The 27,038-nt window shown below is 40.3% G+C and overlaps 3 protein-coding genes across 10 annotated transcripts in view; 1 reads left to right on the top strand and 2 right to left on the bottom strand.

Moving 5' to 3' along the window:
* Positions 1-535: 535 nt before the first annotated feature.
* On the bottom strand, positions 536-9,614 carry ei24 (EI24 autophagy associated transmembrane protein). Of its 2 annotated transcripts, XM_051401310.1 has the most exons (11): positions 9,489-9,614; positions 8,022-8,158; positions 6,604-6,749; positions 5,846-5,906; positions 5,299-5,365; positions 5,091-5,215; positions 4,226-4,345; positions 2,975-3,086; positions 2,781-2,892; positions 2,055-2,129; positions 536-1,963 (listed from the first exon to the last, which is right to left on the bottom strand). In XM_051401310.1, exons 2-11 carry the CDS (start codon positions 8,061-8,063, stop codon positions 1,801-1,803), a joined length of 1,023 nt encoding a protein of 340 aa, XP_051257270.1. In that variant the 5' UTR covers positions 8,064-8,158; positions 9,489-9,614; the 3' UTR covers positions 536-1,800. The 2 variants fall into 2 exon arrangements, with proteins under 2 accessions (XP_051257270.1, XP_051257269.1); XM_051401309.1 differs by lacking the exon at positions 9,489-9,614 and having other exon boundaries at positions 8,022-8,179.
* A 419-nt stretch (positions 9,615-10,033) lies between these two features.
* LOC127364107 (beta-galactosidase-1-like protein 2) lies at positions 10,034-18,052 on the top strand. 5 transcript variants are annotated; one of them, XM_051401289.1, is made up of 19 exons: positions 10,042-10,270; positions 10,701-10,886; positions 10,972-11,040; positions 11,515-11,610; positions 11,952-12,060; positions 12,138-12,230; positions 12,384-12,465; positions 12,569-12,633; positions 12,722-12,806; positions 13,357-13,494; positions 13,677-13,757; positions 13,843-13,952; positions 14,052-14,198; positions 15,329-15,400; positions 15,533-15,611; positions 15,714-15,801; positions 15,888-15,999; positions 16,112-16,228; positions 16,945-18,052. In XM_051401289.1, the coding sequence occupies exons 1-19, from the start codon at positions 10,179-10,181 to the stop codon at positions 17,029-17,031; spliced, it is 1,908 nt and encodes a 635-aa protein (XP_051257249.1). In that variant the 5' UTR covers positions 10,042-10,178; the 3' UTR covers positions 17,032-18,052. The 5 variants fall into 5 exon arrangements, 4 of the variants coding, with proteins under 4 accessions (XP_051257252.1, XP_051257253.1, XP_051257249.1 ...); XM_051401290.1 differs by having other exon boundaries at positions 10,044-10,270; positions 10,704-10,886; XM_051401292.1 differs by lacking the exon at positions 15,714-15,801 and having other exon boundaries at positions 10,034-10,270; positions 15,860-15,999.
* The window catches only part of b3gat1b (beta-1,3-glucuronyltransferase 1 (glucuronosyltransferase P) b), a 25,046-nt gene continuing 15,232 nt past the window's right edge, over positions 17,225-27,038 (bottom strand). The window contains exons 3-8 of one of the 3 annotated variants that reach the window (XM_051401311.1): positions 23,933-24,049; positions 21,641-21,783; positions 20,846-21,357; positions 20,365-20,661; positions 19,920-20,025; positions 17,225-18,735 (exon numbers count right to left, since the gene is read on the bottom strand). In XM_051401311.1, coding sequence (XP_051257271.1) covers positions 19,939-20,025; positions 20,365-20,661; positions 20,846-21,357; positions 21,641-21,752 — 1,008 coding nt within the window. In that variant the 5' untranslated portion in view covers positions 21,753-21,783; positions 23,933-24,049 and the 3' untranslated portion in view covers positions 17,225-18,735; positions 19,920-19,938. The remainder of the gene's footprint in view (positions 18,736-19,919; positions 20,026-20,364; positions 20,662-20,845; positions 21,358-21,640; positions 21,784-23,932; positions 24,050-27,038) is intronic. The other 2 variants (XM_051401312.1, XM_051401314.1) reach the window with 2 other exon arrangements.

The raw sequence follows: 27,038 nt of genomic DNA, 5'->3' as shown, positions 1-27,038 counted from the left end.
TACTGGGATCCCCAATACTACTTTTTATCAAAAATGTTTTGGAAATGTAAGAAGCTACACCCACATATGGTGCTCAAAGTAAATTATGAGTTGAGAAAAATAATAATATACTTTGGTTGCCTCTTTATACCTGTTAATTTATAAAACAATTACTTTGTGCTGTCTGTTTCTTCCTGTGTTCATATCATTGACAGTGTGTTCATATGAGATGGCTCTCTACAGGAGCCAGGCAGTATGCTCACAGGTTTACTGCTCTGACATATAGAACTTACTATATGTTGTCGAGTGCACACCCACAATATATGCTTGTTTTAACTCTGCTCTATTATTAGATGGTACACATTTGTCAGAAATCAATGTTAAGTGTAAAACAACATTCTACATTTTCTCTGCAGTTTAAACATTAATCCATGTTTGTGTTTTAATAGCTTTTCAGTGTGACAACTAGCTCTCAAACTATCTTCACTGTCGAGTTTGAAATGTCCTGCCTTGTCCTCACCATGGTAGCAAAACCCCAAACACAGTGATCAAAATATTGAATACTGACCAATTTTATTGAAATTAGACGTATTACTTTTACAAAACCTCACTCACATATATCAGTCTGCACAAACACTATGCTCCTCTTACAATTGCACACCGTTTCAAAATCACAACCCCTCCCCAGGGCCATGAGCTGTGATGTGTGAGAGAAAGGTTGGTGACTGGGTCGCTGCATGGTGGCGGGCTTGTTGAACATTCAGGATGTATTAACATTATATATACAGCACAAAAACCAGCCGATGATCTGTTTTCGCCATAGCTCTCTGGGGGGAAACTAGAGCAAGCGTGTCAAGGCTGATCACCCATTTATTAAGATATAAAGACTATGTGACTCCTTCCTTTATTATAGAGCTTAGCATTGCAGTGGTTGGTGTGAAATAAACAAAACAGAGATGCAGCAGTTTGGCAGTGTCATTTCACCTATCACCTACTAAATTCACATAGACTGAAAACGCTTAGGCAGCTTTTTCCTTTGCTGGTGTTGCCTCGTGATTTGCAACATGTACATCTCATCAGACAGTGCAGAGAGATTTTACTGTGGCATGAGAGACCGGAGCAAATCTTGAGTCAACACACGACAAGAGTGACTTTGTTATTTGGTTTCCATTACTAAAGGTCACCAATCCATTTTATAGCAGCTCTTGAACCGATTTGTATATTCTACGAAAAACAAAGCTCTTACAGGATAAACTATACAACGTTATTCCCGGAACCGCTAGGAAACCATCGTTTGACAGAGAAACGTATCGGTGTGCAAGAAAGCATTCAATCTGTGAGGAAGGAATGTGACTTGCAACATCAAGAAAACATGTAGTGTAGGGAAAACTGACTGTGCTTTGCTTCTGAATGCAAACAAGGCCCTTCAAAGTAAAAAAAAAAATCCTTCTTTAGTCACAACTTTGTTTAAACATATCAAAAACTACATGCTTTCTTGTGCTGTCATTTATTAAAGGAGAGTCACTCAAATGGCACATTATACAAAAAAACAAACAAAAAAAAACAATAAAAGAAAATTCACAAAAGAAGTCGAGAGCGGAGTATATAACGTGTTTTGAGTGTGAGGCACCGGGCAGTCGATTTTTGTGTCACACTGAAAATGTGTCTGGGGGTGGTGGTGCCGCAAAATGAGGAGAGGGCCCGAGATTAGATAAAAACATGTAAACCCTTTGTCCTAAACCGCACACCATCTTCATTAAGGGGAACCACACTGAGTGAAGCCACTCATCAACTGTTTTCCTGTCTCCTTCAAGTGATCCATCACTGGGTGGGCAGAGGTCTCTGGCGGGTCGGGGAGGTGTGGGGGGACGACAGCCTCTCTGAGGAGGTGGACGATGTCAGGGAGGACTGCAGGTGGACCGTCTTGTGGAAAAGCTTGTTGCTGATCAGCACAACCAGGGAGAAGAGACGCAGCTGGAAGTGGCTGAAAGAGTGGAAAACACAAATGTGATGAGTGACGTGTGTTTAAAGAAACTATTTTTAAAGAGAAATTGTAGTCTTTATTTCACACTCACTACAGCTTTGTTGGTGTCTTGGCCTCATTAGCGCTGATGATGAACAAAGGGAAGAGGATGGAGAACAAGCAGCCACTAAGTAGAAAAAAAGAACAAAAAACATCACATGCAGTAAGAACAGTAATGGATAACTCAGCCCACAGAGAACATGAGGTCTGTTTTCCATTGTGCCCTCTTGCTCTTGCGTGTTGTAGTATTTTGGAAATATTCCACATTTTACAAGCAGTGGTTCTCAACCTTTTTGGTATCAAGGACCCCCAAATTAATACATATCAGGCCGCAGACCCATGTATGATGACATGTAGTCTTAGCAATCCTAACTGTATCAGGGTTGCTGCAGTTTTAAAGAGATTACATTTAAGACCATTGTGAATGCAATTTAAGATCTATTTTACGTCCATGCTGCCAAAATAAGTATGAAGGATATGAAGCAAAAACAGTATTGGTCCCATGTTGGTTATATTTTGTAGTTGTTACAGCATGATCAATACAGATTTTTCCAAAACACATTTAAAAGTGAGACTGAAAAATGCAAGTAATGTTAACTTAATGAATCCAATCCATTTAAGACCTGTCAGAATCATACTAAAGACATTTCAAGGCCTAAAATTCAGATTGAATTTTAGACTGTTTAAGACTCTGCGGGAACACTACCATCTCACAAACATATTTTGGTAATGATAATGTATAAAAGCCATCAATCTGATCAAGAATTTGAAGTCTTACCTGATGATGTATGAGGAGGGCAGGGCGGTCAGCAGAGCCATTGGCAAACCAAAGCCGAAGTAATAGGGCCAGTTTCTCTCAATATTGGACAGCCGTTGGTGCATCTCAATGCCTTAAACACAAACAGTTTTTTTTGAGTTCACCATCATCGTCAACCCAGGAGATTTAGTTTGGTTTTAGAATGTGTATCTCACCATGGTTGAACCAGCGATACTCAAAGCAGTACAGGGAGTAGAGCAGAGACATGTGGAGGAGGCTAACCATCTGTCCAATGGCATCGATGGGGAAGAGGCTAACAATCATACCCTAGAAAACACACCACACAAGAGACATTTTAACTCATTTGCTTCAGCTTAGAGAGTAGAGATGTTGTATGTGTTAAAAATGAATGCCGATCAAGTTGTGTGGCAGGAAAAGTCCTTAAAAACAACTAACAGATCTCTTTAAAGGTTTCTGAAACAATTTCAGGAAAAAAAAAACAATCCCACGAAGTGTGACGCCATACAGCTTTTTATTTTTGAAAATTCTCTGAACTGACTTGTGAGTCTAGAGATGAAATAGTTTGCCTGATGGAGAAGATGCTGCTGAAAGTCATTGTGAATGACCAATTAAGTGCAATTAAGCATCTTTGCACGTGGTTTATGAATGCAGGGTTCCCACTCTATGTATGAAATCATTTTTTCTTGACAATACAGGACAGCACGTGCTCACAAACATGTGCACAGTTCATGATGAAGTGTCTCCAGTTCATTATATGTCATTTTGTTTTACAGATAATTCATTTTGGACAAAGTGAAGTGTTTGTAACATTAAAACTGGTGTGCATGTATTTATCAACCACAAACAGCAACTTTAAATTTGATTATTAATAGGCTGTATGCATATTGATATGACCATCCACACCATTTCCATTGGATCTCTCCGAGAACTTCCCTCACGGCTCTGGAAAAAATAGACTCAAGGCCAAAAAGATCACTGCAAGTCCGTTCATCTTTGCGTCCCTCATACCACACAGCTCATCCTACCTACAGTTGAGTTTCAAACTATATATCCACCTATGTAGGCGATCTGAGTGAGGGGCTAAAATACAATGAAACATTTCCAGGAGAACAAGGATTATTTCCAGAATGTTTGGTCATTTTAATCCATTTCCAGGTTTCCATGAGTGGGAAACTAGTTTCTAAATTTCCAGGTTTTCCAGGATGCATGGGAACCCTGGGAATGGCATGACTTTGTGACTCAGTCAGAAAAGTGAAATCATTTGCACACTACCTGCTGTTGAGGTCAGTCACTACCTACAGTGACTGAGCACAACAGCAGCTGTACTGTTACTGTTCAACTCAAACATCCAGTGTGACGACTGTGAATAGAGTCAGAGTTCTGCATGTACGCACTATAGTGGGATTTTGTAGTGCCGATACAAAGAAACAGAGACAAAAATGTACCTGAATGAGGAAGAGTGCCTGGAGGAGGAGGTTAAAGAGCATGTCTGCGATGATCTTACTGACGCTGGGGAACGGCTGCGCTTTACAGCCAGACACTTCGAATGCTAGGTCAGCTATATCCTGCAACAGAGAATAACATATACTGAAAACTGCATCAGTGTAGTCAAACTGTAACAAACATTATGAGAAAAACAACTGAATATCAGGATTTGTAACATCTTTTGCCTTGTGATGGCAATAGGAGTTGACAGGAGATAATGTTTCTGTGTAATCAAATTATTTTAATAAAAATATCTGAATAGGCATTTCATACTATTGTTCCCTGATCCCCTCACAAAAACAACAAAGGATTGAAACATTTATGTGTATACTGTTGTGTGTGCCTGCAGATGCTTCATAACGAAAGCCCTCTAGTGATGCCTCATTACTTCACACCTTATTTAATTGGGTTCAAGCAGCTGGAAGACTTTTATTGTGAAGCAGAGAGTCCAGTTGAATGGTGTGACTTCAGTTCAACTTACTGCTTAATAAAAGTTCATCCAAATTTACAGGATATTTATCTTTTGTTGATAAAGGATCAGTTTGCAACACAGCATGGGAAGAATAGACTTGATAACAATGTATGGCAGAGGCTGGTTTTATGAATTGCAGCCATTTTGGTAATGCAGCCCATTTGTGACATTAGCTGTATTTTACTGTAACTCTAGCACAAAAACTCATATTCCACTGACAATAAAATACGACACATTATGCAGAATGTCTCAAAAGCTACGTAAGTCCTGTGTAATGGGATATGTGCATAGATTATAAAAAGGCCACCTGTCCTGCCATAACATCATTACAGCCTAGCAAAGCAATGCCCAACCTGGAACCAGATGGCGTTGACTATCTTGCTGAGGACGAACAGAGGGAGAACCCAGAGAGCACTGAAGACAGAGGTCAGGATGAACTCTAACCAGGACCACACACTGCCATGGAGGGATGGGTCACCTGGAGCAAAAACAAGCTTGTTGACTGACTGTTTTTCCTGCCACAAGTCAGGGAACCTGCCCTAGATTCACTAGCATACATACCGATGATTTTTGCTGTGAGAGTCTGCAGCAGTGGGATAAACACCCGGTAGAAGAGAAACAGACTGAGCTGGAGAGAGAAAATGAAATGCTACAATCACTCTTCAACTCATGCTTCCCCACACAACAGGCTTTTTAAAATCTGGTATTTGGCTTAGATCGTTTCATGGCCATTTAAAGGAAAATACACAACCAGGAAATGGAAATTAAAACAGGAAAAACAGGAACAGGAAAAGCTTCTGAGGCTTTGCATTTATATAACCACATTCAAGATATTTTAAGACTTCTTTGGGAACTGCAGACAGCACCCAAAGGGATTAGGAAAAGAGGTCATTAAGGCCACATAACATTTCTTTAGCTGACATCTGCAAGAAGGACTTGATCCCAAAATTGTACAGAAACTAAAAGATAGGTTTGGGGCAACACATGGTTAAAGAACAGCCATCCAGAAGTAGTGTTATCACGGAAACTGAAAACTTGCAGCTGTAATGTACTACTCAGTGGGGTTCAGTGGTGAGGCTGTACTGTAAAAGCAGGTTAAATATCTCACCCAGAACACTCCTCCATTCCAGGCACAGCACTGAAAAATCCTGCTGGCTACTTTGGGTTCACTGAAAGAGAAAATAAATGACAACGTCCATTACTGTTGAATAATAAAGGGATAGTCTGCTTTCACTTTAATTTTACTTTCCTTACTTAGCCAGAGTCAGACACACTTGAATGGATGCTATTAACATGTTTCTGTTTCCAGAGTGAAGGTATGTATGGTAACAGTCCTTTTTAATTCAATTCAATTTTATTTGTATAGCGCCAATTCATAACAAAAGTTATCTCAGGACACTTTTCAAATAGAGCAGGTCTAGACCGAACTCTTTAACATTAATTACAGAGACCCAACAGTATCACCATGAGCAAGCACTTGGCGACAAGGGCAAGGAAAAACTGCCTGTTAAAAGGCAGAAACCTAGGACAGATCCTTTGATAATGAGGATATATTACAGCTGCATGGATTCATGACTGAGGATTTTGTTGAAGTAAGTTTAGCACTTTCAAGCTGTGTAAACTCCTCCTCCTTTGCTAGCCTCGGTAGAGACACAAAACTCACCTATCTCTTATCTTAAGGTAAATATAGTGATGTGTTTGTTTGGAAGTTCTACCTAAAAGGATCATTTCAGGTCAGTCATGAGTTGCATTCCCAGCTTTTTCAGAAAAGCTGCTAATAAATCAGACACATTAAAATATCATCCATGAGACTCTCTGACTCTGGCTAAGAAAGGAAATCAGAAGCAACTTTTTGTTCTGGCCTACTTGTCCGGTTTGCGCTCTTCACTCTGTGCCCGTCTCTGTGCCAGGGCCCCGCTGGCCCTTCTCCTCCGCTGCTCTTCCCTTTTCTGCTGGATGCGGGCATCCAGCTTGGAGATTGTTCCAATCCCCAATATGGAGTCCTTGATCCCCTAGAGAACCCAGAGTGAGTAGAATACACATAAGGTGTTTGTTTCAGACTTGTAAAAAGTACTATTGTAATGGAGCTTTGAAATGTCTCAATTTCTCGAACACAAGAATTAGGCCGATACAGGTATTTGAAGGCAGATCACAACTGGTTCTGTACACAAAGCCGTGTATAGCCAGTGCTTCAGGTCAATGTTCTGTTTAAATCATATCATGACGATCACAATTCTTCCTTTTATCAAGCTGGAAAACCCTCTGAAACAGCATTTAGGCTATTTAGTAAAATGCTCCACAACACTGCCATCTTTCCTCTGCCCAACACTGTTAAATGGCCAAAGTGTTCAATATTACAAAATAAATAATTATGAAATAAATAATCCCTTTAACAAATTGTGTAAAATATATAAATGAAACGATTAATTGCAAAATAATTGAAGAAATTATTAAAACTCAACTCCTTATTATTTGTGATGATGAAATGTTTCATCATAACAGACAATAATGTTATTTCACAATAGACATTTATGTTTTAAAATGTTGCCCTGTTTTAAAAATGCCCCGTTTTTCCAAAATATCTTTTTATTCCATCATGGCATTCTTCCCAACTTATAGCCTTGACTTTATACAACAATAATGCTAAAGTTATTCCCAATCAAGCAACTAGGTGTACATTGTACACAGACACATTAACATCTCTTATAATTATTCCAAAGACAAACATTATCTTTGGACTTTTTTGGAGTATAGCCAGAAAGTACACAAAAACTTGTACATCATACATCAAACATACATCAGTTTATTGTTAATTGTGTTCACCCACTTTAGATCTGTATGGGATTCAAGGTTTTGTCTTTCTACATTTAGATTGGTTAGGATACATCAGTGTGTGACAATTACAGTCTTTAATCTGCTTAGCTGAACAATAAAACAAATAAACAAACAAACCTAAAAAATAATCTCACTGCTCACTTAAGGCACACCTGAACAATCTAATGCAATCCAATACTTATACTGGACTGTATTATAATGAAAGTGTTTGTAATATTATGCCACTCTCATGTATGTTAATTGTGTCGACATAATATTACAAAAATCTTTCAATATAGGTGTACATAATAAAGTAACCAGTGAGTGTATGTCTCTGCGTCCTCAAAATAAAGATGAATGGATCCATTAGTTTGAAAGCATGGATCTGTTTCACTGTCATAAACTATACAACCTGTGGCTCGTATCACAGCTTATGTATGAGTACAGTGTGTGTGTGTGTGTGTTCTGACCGTCGCAACATTGCGGAGGAAGGCCCTGACGCTGTCTGTCATCTCTGGACCAGCTGCAGATCCATCAACTGCAGAAGGAGGGGGGGGTGTCGACCTGGTGGTCAGCTCTCATGGCAGGGAGGGGCTTACCCAGTAACCTGCCACAACCCAAAACCAAGGAAACAAAGTGAGGGCAAGAGCTGGCAGGTGGCACTCTCTGTAGAAATGTACAATAACCTTTCAGATGCAGATCGAAACAGCAGAAGACTCTCTTCGGTATGCTGGGTATATTTTCTAGAGGCACATTCTGCAGAGAATTAGCCTGCAGTATGAGATCAATGTTGTTTACTTAATTTTCCACCCATGTCAGCTTTATCCCATAGCATTATTTATGCACAATAATTACATTTTGTGCTTTAAGAAATGTTTTTTATGTGCATACATGAAAATATAACTTACATACAGTATTTCCTTGTTATTATTTTACAACAAGGAACAATGAAAGTGGTCACATGCTTGACAAAAACACTTGGCCTTGAGACAGTTCAATAACAAACAGCTGTTTAGCACCTTTCCCCATACACCATGCATCTGATGTGACTTTAATGTTGTTTGTTTCAAACAATCTCTCGTCCACCCAACACATCACTTGATAAAAAGGTTATGCTAATGTGTGACTGATTCAGTCTGATAAGTCACTATTTGTTTGACTAATAAGTGTTTCCTTTGTCCTAAACACAACACTATAAAAACTATATCTGGTCCTCAATTACTTTTTTAATTAATCAAAAGTTTAATGTAGATGACAAAGAGAAACAGGACCCAGGTTATTTACCAACGTCGCGAATTGTAAAATGTAAAAAGAGGGGTTAAACAGGATCTGCTGTTATTAGCTTATCAACCTTGATAAGTGAAATTAGAGAAGCATAGCTAATGCTAATGTCAGTTTAATAAATGCTGCTATTGTCTGATTTGTTTATCAAACCCTTGAACTGGTCTGCATGGTAACGTCAACTGCAAACATCTCTTATTCTAACAAGGACTGCGTCGTAGTCAATGATACAACTTTTGTAACAAGATGAAAGTGAACATGAACTCAGCCAGTGTCTTCTGGAGAGACTGTTTGTGTAAGTTACGTTAGCAAGCTGACTCAGTGGGTTAGCTCAAATAGGTGCTAACACTGACTGCTCAAACAGTCAGTGTTAGCTGGCTATCTCTGGCCTGCCGACAAGTCTTAACAATTTGATAGGTGAAGACCCTCACTGTGTAACTAGTCTGGTCCGCATGATGCCTCTGGTCTCATAATCTTTGACTTTCGTTGGTTTGTTTGGTGCTCTGCTAGCTTCTCTCTCTGTGTTGCTAGCTAGCTGTAACTGTTAACGCTCAACTAATCTAACTGTTAACTGTGTGTTTTCCGTCAGGACTACACCTCAACACGCGTCTAAAGTCCGCGACAGAGCACACAGCTAGCCGCGGTACCTTCCTTACCTCATGCGACAGGCTCAGGGTTATGTTAACTTCGTTAATTCGTTCTTTTGCCCCTTTAATGTGACAACAACACCAAACAGTAACACTAACAGAAGCCAGGGCCGTGGAAAACATATTGCGCAAGCTCCGACTTCTAAGGACCATGGGAAATGTAGTCCTTCTTGTCGGAGGATAGAGGGAGATGAAGGGAACGTCTAATTCCTGTTCTAAATATGGGAAGAGCGCATAAAACAGTAGGCTAATTGAAAATGTTTGTGAATGTGTCACTGTATTACATTATTCAAAATGAATTCAGTTCAAATATAATATAATATAATATAATAACGTTATAATATTAGGGCTTTTGTGATACTTTGTGTCCCATACACTACCATAAATCTGATGGTGGGACAAAATGTTTCCATAAGTAGGTTTATGTTTTAATTGCATTATATTATTAAAGTGATAATTATATTTGATGCAGTGATTTCGTCATTCTCACCTATACCTTTATTTTCTGCAAAACCTAAGACACAGGCACACAGACACACCCTGTTAATGAGGTGTGTAACATCTCCATGGCTCTGCAGGGGCACTCCCACAGGCGGTGCTACATTCACACCCGCCTTACAGTTCATCTGTGCTCAGATGCTGCTGTCAACTTAACTGGACTGCTGCTTATGTCTCTGCAAGGGTCCTCACATCCTATCAATGGTTGTCTTGAGGATAAGAAATGTGCACAAAAGGAAATATGCACTTATCTGCCTGTGCATTGTTGGCTTCATCATGTACAGATGGCTCGGGTAAGTGCTCAGTATGATTGTTAAACATGTTTTAGCTACTTTGAGGCTCCTTGTACCTAATGATTACATTATTACAGTGAATTAATGTCAATGCAATTCATAGCAATGCTGCAAGTGTCTCCTTAGGGATATGGTGAAAGACAAAGTGATACTATACCAAAAACTGTTGCTTTGCTGTTGTTTCTTTTGCTTAAAAAGAAAAGAATGAACAACGGCTTTAACGGCAGCACAGAGGATAAAGGATAAAAGGAGGGAAAAAAAGTGTTAATCTCATCTGTGAAAGTCTTGCCTTTAAATTCAGATATGTTCCTGCTCTTTTGTGGTTGTGTTTGCCAACACAAGACATCTGCAAATTCCTATCAAGCATGTCATGTGGTCTATTCAAGCACAATGGTCAATGTGCTTTATTATGAGACAACATCTCCTCCAGCAGGCCAGCAGGGGGACGGAGAATGACCAGGAAGGTGGGCCTGAGTGCCAACTCGTCCCAGTTCACCCTGGAGGGGCAGCCCTTCCACATCCTCGGGGGATCCGTCCATTATTTCCGTGTGCCCAGGGCCTACTGGAGGGACCGCCTGTTGAAAATGAAGGCCTGTGGCATCAACACTCTCACTACGTAGGAAAACTGCTTCGTATTTGCTTTGTTTCTTAAGACTGGTCACTGGTTGAACGTTAACAGACAACAACCTGGATCTTTGCAGGTATGTGCCGTGGAGTCTGCACCAGCCAGAGAGAGGCGTTTTCAACTTCCACACGCAGCTGGATTTAGAGTAAGGAGTGACTCTTCCTGGACCTGAATACACTTGCGATTAATAACCACACAGTTTGCTGCTTATGGGAGTGTAGCCCATGTTCTCATTAAACCAAACATTCAACTTAATAATGTCCATATTAAGAATGAAAACACCTTGCACCACCTCTCTAGCTGCTCTAACAATATTATTAGGGTGTGTTGGGAATACTCTCTTTTTTCTTCTCATCATCTAAGCCCCAGTGCTCTGGGGAGAAGCTAGAGGCAGAGAGGTCCCACCTGACAACAGAGGCATCTCCCCAACAACAGCAACTTAGCAAGCAATTAACAGCACAGCGGTGATAAGTGAAGAGGGATCATGTGACGCCTCAGTTGTTGCCAAGCACATTTCACACACCTCAAACAACAAGATATAGGATGCTCACTGGGGGTATAAACTTTGTTTGTACAGAAATAAAATGCGTATTGATTGCCTTCTCTGTCTGGGTTTCAGAGCATATATCAATCTTGCTGCTGACTTGGGGTTGTGGGTGATTCTACGTCCAGGGCCCTACATTTCCTCTGAGCTGGACCTAGGAGGACTTCCAAGGTACTGCTAGTATTCTTTGCATATAACTACTTAAGGACAAATGTATAAACCATTGCATACAGAAGTCCTGATGTTCTGTGTATATATGAAAGAAGGATATAGATTTAAACCCAAAGCACATCCGATGCTTTGTTCAACAAGCTCTGACTAGTTTATGTGCCTGAATAAATGAATTAATTTGCGTGCAGTCTGTGGGTAAAGGAGTCGCATCTTGCTGTAAGGGAAGACTTGTCCAGTAAGTGAAGCTTTGTCCACTATCTTAGACGTACTGTGCCTCCGTTGTTCTTGCAGCTCTGTGGCTTTAGTCATAACTAAGCATCTTGTTTTCTGTCTCTTTGCAGCTGGCTCCTCAGCGATGGCAGCATGAGACTGAGGACGACTTATCCAGGCTTTACTCAGGCTGTCGACACTTTTTTTGACAAACTTATACCAAAAGTGGTTCCACTGCAGGTCACCGAAGCTGAAAACAAGTTTACTGTAGCTCCAGTTCATTGGATTTGTTGTCCTTAAAAATGTTTGTTTTTTAGTTCAAGAAAGGAGGTCCCATTATCGCTGTGCAGGTCGAAAACGAGTATGGATCCTTTGCGAAGGATGAAAGTTACATGCTTTTCATTAAAGAGGTGCTTAATTAAAATAGCTACCATATCTTATAGCCACTAAATCCTACACACTGGTCCTTTAACCCTACATTAAAACACAAATGTACACATTGAGGTTATTGATAGAATGGATGTGATCTAACTCTGTCGTGACATTGTGTTTTATTTTGAAAGGCTCTACAATCCAGAGGGATCAGTGAGCTCCTGTTCACATCGGACAACCACAACACATTAAAGTCGGGAGGTGTGGAAGGAGGTACAGTATATAATTAACACACACACACACACACACACACACACACACACACACACACACACACACACAGTCAAAGCTTACCCTGTGATCTCCTATCTTGAAGCCATCAGATCATTGAAGCTACAGAAGCTGAATCAGAGAGACATCCAGGATCTGAATGCTATCCAGGTGTGTATTTTACCTTTTTCACATAATGTCTCTGTGTGTCACTGTAGATGTGTATGATTGTGTGTGTCTTTTCTGCACTATTTGTCAGCCTAACGGCCCCACCATGGTGATGGACTACTGGACTGGCTGGTACGATGTGTGGGGTGACCTCCACCATGTGCTTCCCCCAGAGGGTAAGATAGGTTCTACCTGTTAATGGAGGCTTTTTAGATTAAAAAGACACCTTTCTACCAATGCGATCCTGGGCCATCCCTATACCTTTGTGTAGGGGTCCCAGGATTCCCTGGGAAATTTATAATGCAAGTAATCCTTGATGTTAATGAGTTTTGAGGCTTTTTGACACTGTTTAAGCATTTTTGACATATGCAGATTTTCTTATATACTGGCATCAGCCTGGAAAAACACATATTGGTAAAGTCACAATATTGGATCTCAAGGCAATCTTTAGTGCTGTAAACAAATTCTTCACTTTCCATATTTTCCTACTGCTGTACTTTTTGCATGAGGAACACCAGCTACATGCCAACAATGTAAATGCAAATGTCAACGTGAAAGTCAGGGTCAACCTTCTTTTGAATGAGTCAGAGTCAGGAGGTCAGCAAAAGGTCAAAAAGCTTTCTTTGACTTGACTTTAAAACTGTATTAAGATTTCCCAATTGCAGGGACTTTTATGTTTTTAAGGAGTACATTTGTTTACCGTGAACATGTTGAACTTCTTGTCAGATATGGTGTCCACTGTGAGAGAAATTCTGAGGCGAGGCATGTCTGTCAACCTCTACATGTTCCATGGAGGCTCCAGTTTTGGTTTCATGAGTGGAGCACTCCAGGATCCTTCTTACAAAGCACTGGTCCCCAGCTATGGTTTGTCCCCATGTGTCATGTGCTCTATTACAAACAAACCAGCGGTGTCTCTGATGCAAATTTACAAAGATTTTATGACAATGAATATCTTCCCAGTTGTTTACAGAACCAGCATTGACTTTAACACCCAGCAGGTGGCAGCACGTGATAATTAATCTATGTACCATTGCCCTGTTGTTCAGATTATGATGCGCCCTTGTCTGAAGCCGGGGAGTACACTCCAAAGTACCATCTCCTTAGGGACTTACTTTCTCGATACAACAGTAAGTTAAACACTAAGTTTAAAAGTTATAATACATGCAGAGACCGACCCCTTTGCCTGATCTTGTATTTTACTCATCTGTACAGGAGGAGACAGTTTTTCTGACATGCCAGTGCTACATTACAGGGAGGCTTATGAACCAGCCATCATGTACCAGCACATGTCCTTATGGGATGCTTTGAGCTTCACTGAGGGAGTATGTTTTATGTAAGATTATCTGTTGCCTGTTTGTGTAATGAAAGTAATTGAGCTTTTCAATCAAAGAAGTCGATTCATTTTCGTCAATTTCCTGCAGCCATTTAAGTCACTCAAACCCATAAATATGGAGAATCTACCTGTGAACAACAAGAATGGCCAGTCCTACGGATACACACTGTATGAGACCACCATCACCAGTGGAGGATTATTGAAGTCTGGAGACAATGTCCGAGACCGTGCCCTGGTGAGTGCTCATTGTGCGTGATGGCACAATCTCACTCACTCTGACATTATGCAGTATGGATGCAGTTGCCTTCTATTAACTCATTTATAATCAATAATATGTTTGTAGCTACTGAAAAAAACTTAAAGGAAAATGTTGACATTTTAGGAAATATGTTTTTGCTGCGAGTTGATAAAAAATGAGAAACTCACTTCAACTGTACACAAAGTATGCCAATATCTTGGCCAGGCGCAGTGACTTCCTGGAGACAACTTGTCAGTGTGAGCTATTAGATATAACATATGACATATAATGTGATTATTAGTGAGCATTAGAGGTGCAGATAGCCCCGTTGGAACCAGGCTAGCTGTTTCCTCCTGTTTCCAGTCTTTATGGTAGGTGAACTGTCTCCTGACTTTAACTTTATATTTAATGGACAGTTGTGAGAGTGGTATCCATCTTCTCATCTAACTCTCACCAAATGTGCGAATAAGTGTATTTTCCAAAATGTTGAACATTTCCTTTAAAATGACACAGTGCTATCAATGGTCGCTTTATGTTGTTGGTATGCCCACAGTACACATTTCTGCACATAAAGCAGACTAGGGCTGCACAATTAATCAAAATATTATCGTAATCACAATATGGCCAAGTACAATATGCAAATAGCAGAAGCAATATGCAAATCGCAAGAGCTGCAATGTTTTGATAAAGGTAAAATGTGTGACAAAATAGCTTTATAATGAAGTACTGTAGTGCTGCAGATATGCCCTGGTCTACAAATCTTCTCCAGATTTAAGAAAACATGTTTGTTTGGTACAGACCCCCAGGAATTTCACATTTCATGCATGATTTTAATAGATTCTTTTGTTAAAATTAAATTAAAAATTAAATTAAAAAAATGATGATTCCCACACAAACACATGCTGTGAATCATATCGTAATCACAATATCTGTCAAAGTAAGCACTATATGATGTTTTCACCATACTGTGCAGCCCTACAGCCCATGAAAGTTGTGTAAAGGTGGTGACCTTGGGGATGGTTGGCAAAACTACAGCCACCTCTGAGATATTTCATTCAAGTGAGGCAGAGTTTGTGTGTCATGTACTGTAATAGATTTTATATGACTGACTATATTTTTGTCTCTAGGTGTTTGTAGACAGAAGTTTCATTGGCCTTTTCAAGCGCCAAAGCCTGGAGCTGGCGGTTCCTGATGGTAAGGTATGGCTTCAAGTTGGACAATGAAGGCAAATGTACAGTAAATGTCATAACTAGTTATTGGATGTGATGGATGCTCAACTGTTGGCTGTTGCCAAAACTTGCAAGAGACATAAAAACGATCAATCCCTACAGGGACGGCGTACCTTAAGTTTATTGGTGGAAAACTGTGGACGAGTTCACCAGGGAAGGGACCTTGACAAACAACATAAAGGTGATCGACAGACAATATGCAGTTCATTGCTGTGCCTGCTATTAAATCACTCAAGCACACAGTGGGTAGTGTACAAGCCAATTTTGATTTGTATTCTTGCAGGCCTCGTGGGAGACATTTTATTAAACAATATCTCCTTGCGGGATTTTACAATATACAGCCTGGATATGAAACCCAGCTTCATTGATAGGTTGGTACGCTTTATTGAATCTAAAGCATTGCATATCACTTTCACTTTGCTGTAATAGTGTGTTTGAAGTGGATGCCTCATTTCAGTCTTTATCGGGCACCTTGGAAAACTCTCCCTGAAACTCCCAGCTTCCCTGGATTCTTCATGGGGCGGCTGTTCGCGTACGGGTATCCAAGTGACACATTTGTGAAGCTGCCAGTAAGTCAATCGAAACATATAGTTGTTATGCTATGGTAATTTTTTGCATGTGTGTTTGTATGAGAAATAATTCATGCATTGCAAAGACATGATATTTCCTTTGGTTCCACAGGGCTGGGAGAAAGGTGTTGTATTTGTCAATGGGCTGAATCTGGGCCGCTACTGGTCAATTGGCCCCCAGCAGACTCTCTACCTCCCTGGTCCCTTTCTCAACAGTGGAATCAATCAGGTACAGCATTTATTAGAGGGATTTTATTTTATTTTTTTAATGTGCTTATTTGCTTTGTTGCTGATAGTTAGAAAGAAAGCTACAGCTCTAATGTCTGTCCACAAGGATGTATGAAAAGTAGTTTATAGTAAAATGTCTTCCATTTATGTTGATTTCTTTTGGCTGGAGAATAACTTGAGTTCTGCTTCAGGAACCTTTTTTGGAACAGATTTTATTTGCCAAGAAGGCAGAATATTGTTTTCAACTCTGATCTGTAAAATAAGGTGTCATTCTGTAATTAAATCAAATGTTTGACCAACTGTACTTTTTGTGTCTTGTAAACCCATGTCGGTTGGGCACTTTGTGTGATGCAAAAATACAAGAAAATCAATCAATCAATCTGCATGCTAAGCTACTGTCAGCTTAGCCTTGCATTAAGACTGGACATGGTATAAACCGTTAGCCTATCTGCTAACAAACACTGTCTAACAGAAACTCTAAAGCACATTAATTAACATGTTATATGAAAACCACAGCGTGTTGTTGGACACTCTGGTTTCTGTACCATTTACCATCATCTGTTTCCCTGTTTCCATCTTTATGCTAAGCTAAGGAAACTGGGTGCTGGCTCTAGCTTCATTTGTAGTGTGTTTTAGTGTGTCACTACACAGTGAGTCAAGTCTCAGTGCTCTAACTCTTTCTTCTTTGTCTCTCACTTTTTTCTCTATATGAATAAGGTCATTGTCTTTGAGGAGCAGGAGGGGGACTACAAGGTCCACTTTGAGGATACGCCTGATCTTGGAATGACAGCAGACATCCAATGATTGCCATCACCGCCTGCATGGGCATTGTTTTTTGTATAAGAATAAGAAGATTTACAGTGCTTGTTACATGACTTGTTCAAACTCTCAAATTCAGGGATATCAATGTTGTTAATAGCATGGTCCTTGTCTAATTTAATACCTTCAAATATACAGATGTATACACTGATCAATATGAAAAACAGAGAGAGGCATATTTGTATGGGAGCAGTTTATAGCTATGTACATACAGTACCTTTAGTTACAGTGATTCTTTACACATAGAACAGAATTACCAAATATGTCCTCTTACCCATGGAGTCTCAGTTAAAGAGTAATCATTTCTGTTTGTGGCAGTTATATTTCAAATTGTTGTTAGGTTTGTATTGCTTGTGAGAATCATCTGCAGAATGCTGTTACTTAAATGGACACATCTTAGCCTGTACAACAGAACAAAAAACAGGCTTATGGGACAATCTGAGCGGAGGCAGGGGTGATTCAAAGGAAACACAAGCCGCATTGTATCAACATCAGACACTTATCTTGAAGGCTTCAGATGCCTGTCACACTGATAACAGACCAAACTTTGAATAGTCACAGAGTCTGAGAAACATTAGCATTTGTAAGCAGTGCCACTGCAGGTCAATGGGGTATGAAATCACCACTTGCAAGCCAGCCATCCATGGTGGGAATAATTAGATTGTGTAATACAGCCATTTGAAAGGATGCACATCCAATTTTGAGAGTAATGGCCTCATATCCCATTGACTCTCACAAGCAAAGCTTACAACTAACAAGTGAATGGTACCAGTTAGTCTGAAACAATAAATAATTCTGCTGAGAAACCGTCAGTTTACTCGATGGGATCTTAATTAGCTTATGAAGAAGCCTGTGAAGTGGACAAGCCCCTGGGAATACTGAATCTTCTCTTAAATATGAGTATACCTCAGTATTGTTACAGCATATCAGGAATAAACAAGAGCTTAGAGCATATGACTCTGAGAGAGGACATTGCTGTTACACTGTAATAAATCATTGCTCTGTTTTTGAGTGCATGTGTGTCTGTGTGCTCCTCATGCGCAGTGTGACAGCTGAGCATGTGTGAATGTGTGTTGAGGAGTAACAGGACTCCTAATTAGTGCTGGGTTCAGGGTGCTATCTAAATAGCTCAGTGTTGTACAGTACAAGTGGGGAGGGCTCAGATCCCCTCAGTGCAGTCTGTCAGTCAGTGCTGACTCACTTCAGACAAGGACCCCTTTTATTCCTCTGTGCAGCCCTGTGCCGGACAGCCAGCTCGCTTCAGAACAAAAGGGCCCAATTTAATGCTAATTGGATGGTTGGCTGGTGTTGTCTGCGCTCAGAGGGCTCTTTATTGCTTGCCGTGCCATCTCTTCCTGCAGTTTAAATCGTGTAACATCCTTTGTCTCAACTCCCCTTGGAGACCTCAGTGGACAAACTCCTTTTGGCGAATCCTACCAGCGTCTCGCATCAGCCTGTGCTCCGAGCAGAACAGGCCTGTTTGTTTTTGTGCAGTTGTGCTTTGATACTCTGGTCGGTTCACGCACATGGCCTGTGCTGCCTCTCGATGTGGACAGGTGTGCCTCCATTTCTAAGCTGTGTTGAAGTACAGCTACTGTGCTGTGTAAATGTTTTTGACCGTGGCTATTGCTTCAAGGAGCTCTGAGGTTGGTTTGAATCCAGATAGAATCCCATGGAGAACTGCCTCCCCTGGAACGACAACAATTTTAACACTTAAAAAGACCAGAAAACAAGATGCATGTTTGCAGTCTACTAATGCTAACATGTCGAGCATGTATAGTGTTAGTAAATAAGCATGTTATCATGCAACATTTGGGATGCAGGTATTTTATCAAAAAACAAAGTATTGGATTGACCTGATGATGGTGCTAGAGAAAAAGTCAGTTATTACAACTCAACCTGAGGGTGACATGAATGTCTGTACTAAACGTCATTTCAGTTGTTGAGACATTTCACTAAAAATCTAAAATGGATTTACAAATGTTAGCTTGCTGGAGGAAAAATCAAAGTTTTGTGAGGATTTGTGTCAACGAACACCTGTGCAAATTTTTAAATCCAGATACTATAAGTGAAAACGTTGACCTGCTTCTGACACTATATTCACCCTCTGGGCACTATAGATATATGTTCCAATCCATCCAATACTTACAGAAATATTTGAATGAAAGGTCAGGGGGTCACTAAAGTCCTCTGGGGAGCATGAATATCTGTTTAGGATTATTCATAAAGTAGTTGTTGTCCAAAGCAAGCAAGCAACCACACTGGCAACCTTAGAGCCACAGGACTAGTGTGGCTGAAAATATGTGTGATAAAAAAGCAAATCAAAAATATAGTAAAATAAAGTCCCCCTCCACTCAAAATCCTTCAAGTTTCTCCGGGCTCACTGAAATTCGGATTTTTAAGGGGCGGGGCCTACCAGCATGATTCGTGACATCACAGATAGTGTGAAAGCCGCCAGTGCACATACACTAAGAATGGACTTTACACTAAAGTAGGAGATATCTTGTATCTAGCAAAATTGGCATATTCATAGATTCTGGAATTTCTAATGAGGTAGAAGGAGTAGATGTCTTCTTAGGAATTTTTATGTGGAAATTATACTTTTTTTTTTTATGGAAAAAACATGTCAGACACACATTATTGATCCAAGCAGATTATTTGTAGGCTATATATGTCTTAATACATGTCTGGTAGAGATCTTTAAATTGTCATAACAAAATCTGCAGGAGACAATCCTATAAACATGTTATGTAAAGGTCAGACTATCTAAAGATCTATTTCAAGTAAGGTCTGTATCTCATGGTGCTCCTCTTTTGTCCATCCCCCCAAATAATCACTGTGTGGAAATGCCATTTTGAAATCTCTGCTATTACCTGTGTCAGATGAAGTATGTCATATCTCAACATTAGAGTCTGTAAATCCTTTCTTGCCCTCATTTACTAGCACAGGCTTCTCAGTCCGTGTGTGCCATACTAATACCTGCGGGTAAGTAGAAAGGGATGGAGATGAGCAGAAATACAGTCAATGTGATGAAACACTAAAACAGACATTTTGGCTCGCAGTGTTGTGCAGTAGAAATGTACTACATCATACTAGCTACACAATGTCTAGAGGCAGAATGTAGGATATATTTTAAATGAGCTGTATGCATAAAGAATCAGCAGTAAGCTGACAGTTCACTGACTTTATGAACAAATTGTTATGACAGCCAAAGACCTTGAGACACATCCTCTCACACTAGCAGCATTTACCGAAGCAGCTTGTTTTATTGCCAATTCACAGAGTTTGCACAACATGCAGAGAGCCTTCTTTCGATACCTTAGTGCAGTTAGCAGCTTTAGGCTCCAAGTCACTGAGAGTGACCAGCTCCTTTAATAAACTGCTCTCCTGGTAACCTCCCTTCACCCCACGCAACTTGAAATAAGCCTGAGGTTTAGACAGAATGAGGCGTAGGTTCACTGCAAACCCAGCCATGTCGATGGCAAAGGGCCGGTGTGGGTCGAATACAGTCTTCCAGCCGTACACCTTGCCCAAGGTGTTTACTTTAGGAGACTCGTACCGTAGGCCACCCACAAAGGCCACGGGCCACACTGACACCTTTTTGGTGGAACGCATCTGGTAGTTGAAAACAGAGACAGACATACAAGTCACTCATGTGAGTCATTTTAAATTCCATGAAGCCAAAAATTTAGATTTAGCTAAAGACACACAGGAGAGCTAAGGAGTCTGTGAAAGCATGAGGAGGAGGAGACATTGCGTAGGAGTAATTCAGCTCTATGCCATGTTTTACTTTCCTTACCTCCTCAAACAGCTCCAGACTATACGTGTTGTCATCATCTGCAAAGTAGACAATCCCAGGCTGACTGCTGTTTACACTGAAGGTCTCCCGAAGCCACCTCAGGGCCAGGTTCCGCTGTATAGTACCCCGAGGTATTCGGGGGTCCCTAGTGTCCCCCCGTACCTTATAGTTCCTAGGTGTCTCCACATTGAGGTGAGTGTAGTTGAGTCCCGTCTCCAGGAGGAGGCGGCTGACCAGAGTGGTCCTCCTCTGGGAGTCCTCCACCAGGATCCAGTGCAGGTTGGCCACGTGCAGCAAGGTGTTGGCCAGACGCGTCAGCTCTGCCTTCTGCACCGGCCGGCTGTAGGTGGGAGTGATGACGTGGATAGTGGGCAGGATGTCAGACCAGGGCGGAGGCCGGCTGTAGACATACTCAGTGCGCACCACCTCCACGATGTCTCGGTTCTGAAGTGAGCAGGACTCCTTGAAAGCAAAAGTGTTTCTGGAGTTGGAGCGACCATCACGTCTGTCATCTAGCCCGGAGGGAAAATGATTACAGTGTTGATAGGACCTTGTGCTACATGAGACAGTGTGGACTAGACGGCTAAACTGTTATTGTGTAAGTAAACACAGTCTTTGCATTGCATTTGATCAACATGTGACATTGTTCCCTGAGGTTAGAACACTCTGACACAGAAGCTTGCCATAAGTAACACAAGCACTTTTGTTAAATATTGTTATGATAAATATGGATGAATGGAAAAAATGTTCACAATCTGAAAACATCAGCCCAGACTTGAGTAGCTTCACCCTTACCCTTTCGAGTAGCGAGCAGAGGAGTGATGGTGCTCTGGTGCCAGACAGTGATGAGCAGTGTCCAAGGCAACACAATCAACACAATGGCAACGATGTCTCGTCTTTTCGGCATCTCCAGGGTCAGACCTGAGTCATGTCCCTACCTGCATGGGATATATAACGCATGATCTGATATGGTTTAAGGACCAGAGAGCTGTTTTTAGAGCTCGCTGAAGAGAACAAACAGAATGTATCTTATGGAAATTTTGTTTTAAATGTTGCTGGAGTTACATCTCTGTAATTATTTTATTGCATATCCTATCATATCCAATTACTGTTATAGCTTTTTACTAATTTATTAAATAACATAAAATACATTTTAAGGCATTTTTTTAATTTATTATTTATATATTAAGGGAACGGTTTCCAATTGAGTAATTCTTCTAGAGTGCTGTATAATTATGTTTAAAAATGATTTCTGTTTTTGCAGTCAGAAAGACAGATATGTACGGGTGGAGAAATTCTAAGTGTTTCACCAGACTCCATTCAGAGTTATCATTTCTAAAAGAAACATTAACTGCTTTTAGAGTTATATTTAGCATACTGTCTTTAGCTGAGCTGGTTGACTGAGTTTCCCAATCTGATGGCCCACCACAAGATGTAAAATGCATTTTGAAGTCCATAGATGGTAGCTCTCTGTTCAGCATCAGCATACTGTAGCTGCAAGGCACAAACTACATGGAAGGAGGCATTGTGTTAAAAAGCAGTCTCAGCCTGCTGAAACTGTTGCACAACAGAAAATAGGTCAGAAAATGCTCCAAGCTTTCTTTTTGTCTCGTTTGAAAGGATAGTGGTGTACTACAGAGAGCAGCTAATAATTTAAGGCTACAGTGCGGCTGAAAGGGTCAAGCCCTTTCCTGCCTTTAAACAGACAAAGTGGTTATGGATTCACCCTTTTGTGTATTCAGTTAAATCTTAAAGAACCCTGATACAGCTAAGAAAGTCTATATGTTCTTTATAATTATAAACCGTAAATTTACTAGATTTACCTCAGTGGCAGAGATAGCCAGGACTTCTTTTCTAATTTCCTCTGTTCCCCTGTTAACACAAACTAAAAACCACCTCAGTTTTTACTTGCTGTCTTTATCATTTTAATATAATGTCAATATCTACAGCACTAATTCCATCTTCACCCGAATGTTGTTAAGCTACCATTAACTCATCACCTCCTCCAAGAATCTTCACATTAAAAGTCTTGCAGCCTTACCTTTACAGGTAGGCTTTTAGTGTGAAAAAATATCAGAAAATGTTGCGTTAACAACAGCTTAACATTGATCAGGAGTATAACAAGAAAAAACAACTGAATAATGAGTATGAAAACATTTCTGTGTAGTGAGAATGACATGTACTATTAGAGTGTACATTATACTTTTACCGTGCAAGATGTTGAAGTGGGCTACAATTAAAGCCTGTTTTAAACTTTATACGTCAAATCGACACTGTGATTAGAGTATGGGAATGGCCTTGTACACTCCGCAGTAACCTGACGTGCACCTCCTCAAAAATGTAACAAGACGATGTGGCCACGCAGACCACAAAAACCATGACAGGTCGCTTTGTGTGTGTGTGTGTGCATTATCTGAGAATGGGAGGCAATTCATGCAAAACCCAGATGAGTTAATAATGCAGTTTGAGAATCCCTCTTCAAAAGTGCACACGCACAAACAGGCACACGTGGGACGCTGCCTTGCTGCATGACATGCTCTTGTCGGTCCCCTTGTATTCCCTCGTCCAGGCAGGGGTGGGACGAAATAAGGAAAACAGTCGAAACTCAACACAGTGGCATAGAAACCCCACCACCAACTAGATTCTTGGCGGTGTTATTTGCAGAGCAATGCAGACACACCAGCACACAGGTATAAATGCTCACAACGACAAAGGGCACCTGCGTAGGCTCGACACGGAGCCAACGTACAACTATAAATCAGCCTTAATTGCACCTTCCTCAAAGTCTTTATACTTGGGCTGGCCACGCCCCCGGCCATTATTTGAGATGATATGAGAATTTACAGTATGTCACAAATGGACAGGTCTGACTCAGGAGACAGTGTAGGCCATTGATTACAGGGTTGGCAGGTCCATTGCCGGCTCCTGCAATTCATACATCACGAGTGTTCTTGAGCAAGACAATGAACCCCCAAACTCTCCCTATAGTTTGACCACTACTTTGCATGTTAGCTCACTTCCATCAACGTGTGTTTGGTGATCAATGGGAGCTCTTTGGATAAAAAAAAACCAAATATATTATCTTACCTATGTTTATAGCCAACACACATGGTTGCTTCAAGAACTGATACTGGAGGCTCTGTACAAAGAGGCCTGGAGAAAAGGAAAGTGTGTGTATCAGTGTTTCAGTCAAGTTGATTATCCCTGCAGAGAGAAAACACACGCAGGATTAGAGTTTGTTTTGACAGCCTGTCATGTATCTCAGGATAGCTAAGCAGATATGTAACAACATTTTGTGTTAATAAAATCTGTTAAATGTGACCTCTTGGTCTTGGTGCGCAACATGCTTATGTCTTTGATTGAGGCTACTTAGAATAGCCCAGAGTGTGAACACTAATCATTCTATGATTGGGTCCCTGTGGACATGCAGAATATGTAGAGCAAATGTTTTATATTCAATGTGGAAGCATAAACAACTGTTTCATCTGCATCATTTGTGTACTTTTGGTATGACTCATTTCCAAAGGTCATTCATGTTTCAGGCAATTTACAGCCAGTGTTTACCTGGTTCAGCTGCTATTTATTCCATTAGAGCTTTTACGTTGATGAAAAGGAAATGCGGATAGTAGACATATCTCACAATGTACATGAGTGTTTATGTTCCCACTATGTTCTGATTATCCATTTGGTCATCTATTTCCTGCAGTCTGGAAGCCGCAGATCGCAATAACAGATGCTCCAACCAGTTTGTGTGCTTTTTCCCCCCTTCTCTTCAGGAGTCTCTCCATGAGACAAATCATCTGCTGGTTAATCACAAGTCTTTAGACATAATTAATCCTTGATTAAAAAGGATCAACCCCAGTCTGAGATCAAAGGTTGTGCTAGATAATTAACACATCAGGATAGGTTTAATAGGGTCATGTTTAAACAGCATGTCATTGATATAGACAAGCTAATTATCTACGCACATCATGTTAAAAAGCAATGACTCCCTCTCGACCTCCCATTTTGCATCCCTATTTTAAGGTGAATTCTGTCATAGAGATTATGATGAAACCACAATATAAATGTATTATTTTGATAAAAAAAATATATTTTTCACTGCATTTGTATACACATAGTGGTAAACAATAATGCTGATTTTATTCTTACATCCTGGGAATATTAGTGCACAGAGCAAGGGTGACCTATGGGCAAAATACCATAGCATTTAGCAGCATATATCTGCGCCTGTCATCTAAATTTGGTTCCATTTGCACAATGTGTTCAAGAGTTATAGCAATGTATGATAAATAACCAATGAATAAAATAAATGCAAGTGTTTTTTTGGGCGCTCATCCCAATCAAGCAAATTTGCTGAATATTGGATGCAATTCAAGTTACACGAAATGAAAATGCCTGAAAAATCCATGTATGCAAATATGTGCCCGGCCTACATGGGCAGATAGTGTTAGATGAAGGAATCAAGGGAGAACTCAACGCAACCCAACACAGCACAGTTCAGGAGCAAAAATGGTTTCTTTGCACTAAATCCCAGCTGTTAAAAAGTAGCATCAATCTGCTAAGTACTTCCTGAGATATCCTGCTAGCTAACAGACAAACACACAAACAAAACTTTCTTGGCGGAGGTAATTAATGATGAAAATAAAACCACAAACTAGGCTGTCTTACTGACAGATGCGCTGCAGTGAAACACAATTATCCCTGTCAATCAAATTCAGTGAGGTTCCTGTCCTGAAGGTGCAAGCAGTCAGCATGCCGATTGGATTACATATTTTCACTGTGGGACACATCCTGCACTGCAACCAGCAGCAGCTGTCTGGATATCTGGTGGACAGCAATGACATGACTGGACAAAAGTCACAAAGCGATGTTTGTGACATTGTGAATGATATAATAGTTGCATATGTCTGATAGTTTAGATTACAATATGGTAGATGATAATGATAATTACACTGTCCATTGGTGAATCTTTGTTACACCGTATTGCAATCAGCCACCCAGTGTCCACATCCAACCATTTGAAGAATATGACTACTTTATTGTTGATCATGACAAAATGGAGGCAGTGCAGACATAACAAATTTAGAATCAGGCAGTCACATTTTGGATTGTTTGACAGAGCTGTTCCCTTTGCAATATAAATATCTGACTTGTTTCTTTCTGCCTAAAATGAGTACTACATGTGTTTTATAACTGACTAATAACCTGATGCAAGACCTCTGCAACACAACTGTAAATTTACCGCTTATTCAACACTATACTTTTTTCATTATAGCTGCTATATGTGAACTGCTGCAGACAATAGAGTGCAAATGGTTATTTATTTATTTTTTGCATAGTTTCACAGTGGATGTTTAAAGCTACATACAGTATGATTGCACCATGACCAGAACTTATGTGAAGACTTTCATAACACAAGGAAGGGGGGAGAGAAGAAAATAACTGGGGTCACATCGTCACATAATGTGGAAATACAGTAGCTTCAGTTATGACCATTTTTTTGTAGGGGTTTCTAATTAAATCCCATTAGGTGTTGATTGTTGTTCTTTTTGACTTGACTTGGCACAATACAATATCTATAATGCATTATGCATCAGTTGCCTGTGTCCATGCACATCGCTGAAGGCGAACAGGCCTGCCCACTTCTTAATGACCTCTGCAGGGTGTTGATGAGTCAGCATACATAAACTTGACAATGAGACATAATTATCTATAGGGATATGATCCATTATAAGATTTGCACAATTGTATGCACCTTATATTTGATCAGGAATTAGTTAATCTTGATGCATCTACATAAAGCATTGTTTTCTTCTGTAGTGGTAACTCGGCCGTAAACATAGCCGCTTTACTGCGTGCGAGCACTGAACCCCAAAGCCAATTTAAATGTTTCCTGTCAAAACACCAATCAACAGCCTTTATGCCCCGGAGGAGGAATAATTCCCTTAAAATGACACAAACTGACCTCTTTACAGTTCCTTGGCATTAAACATTTAACTGTGACAGTTGTGTTTGTGCACAATGCTGTGTGCTCTTCAAAGTTGCGTCATCACTAAGCAATCAGCACAGGTACACATATGGACCTGGCAGTAAGGCTGTAGTGCTGGAAAACAGACTCAGGTATACAACACAAGATTTCTCTCACTAATGATAGACCTTGACTGGATCAAAGAGCCAGGAGTGTAAGGAG

The sequence above is a fragment of the Dicentrarchus labrax genome, unplaced genomic scaffold, assembly GCF_905237075.1.
Source record: "Dicentrarchus labrax unplaced genomic scaffold, dlabrax2021, whole genome shotgun sequence".
In the NCBI taxonomy this organism is placed as follows: domain Eukaryota; kingdom Metazoa; phylum Chordata; class Actinopteri; family Moronidae; genus Dicentrarchus; species Dicentrarchus labrax.
This window is presented reverse-complemented; position numbering and strand designations above follow the sequence as displayed.

Excerpts from the sequence above, each read along its gene's own strand:
- ei24 (XM_051401310.1), bottom strand. The coding sequence starts at position 8,063 with ATGACAGACAGCGTCAGGGCCTTCCTCCGCAATGTTGCGACG. Across the intron at positions 5,366-5,845 it reads GGAATGGAGGAGTGTTCTGG|CTCAGTCTGTTTCTCTTCTA; the intron begins GTGAGATATTTA and ends TTCTCTCTCCAG. Across the intron at positions 3,087-4,225 it reads AGGCACTCTTCCTCATTCAG|GGTATGATTGTTAGCCTCTT; the intron begins GTACATTTTTGT and ends TGTGTTTTCTAG.
- LOC127364107 (XM_051401289.1), top strand. The coding sequence starts at position 10,179 with ATGGTTGTCTTGAGGATAAGAAATGTGCACAAAAGGAAATATGCACTT. Across the intron at positions 12,634-12,721 it reads AGGATCTGAATGCTATCCAG|CCTAACGGCCCCACCATGGT; the intron begins GTGTGTATTTTA and ends ACTATTTGTCAG. Across the intron at positions 13,495-13,676 it reads AGCACTGGTCCCCAGCTATG|ATTATGATGCGCCCTTGTCT; the intron begins GTTTGTCCCCAT and ends CCTGTTGTTCAG.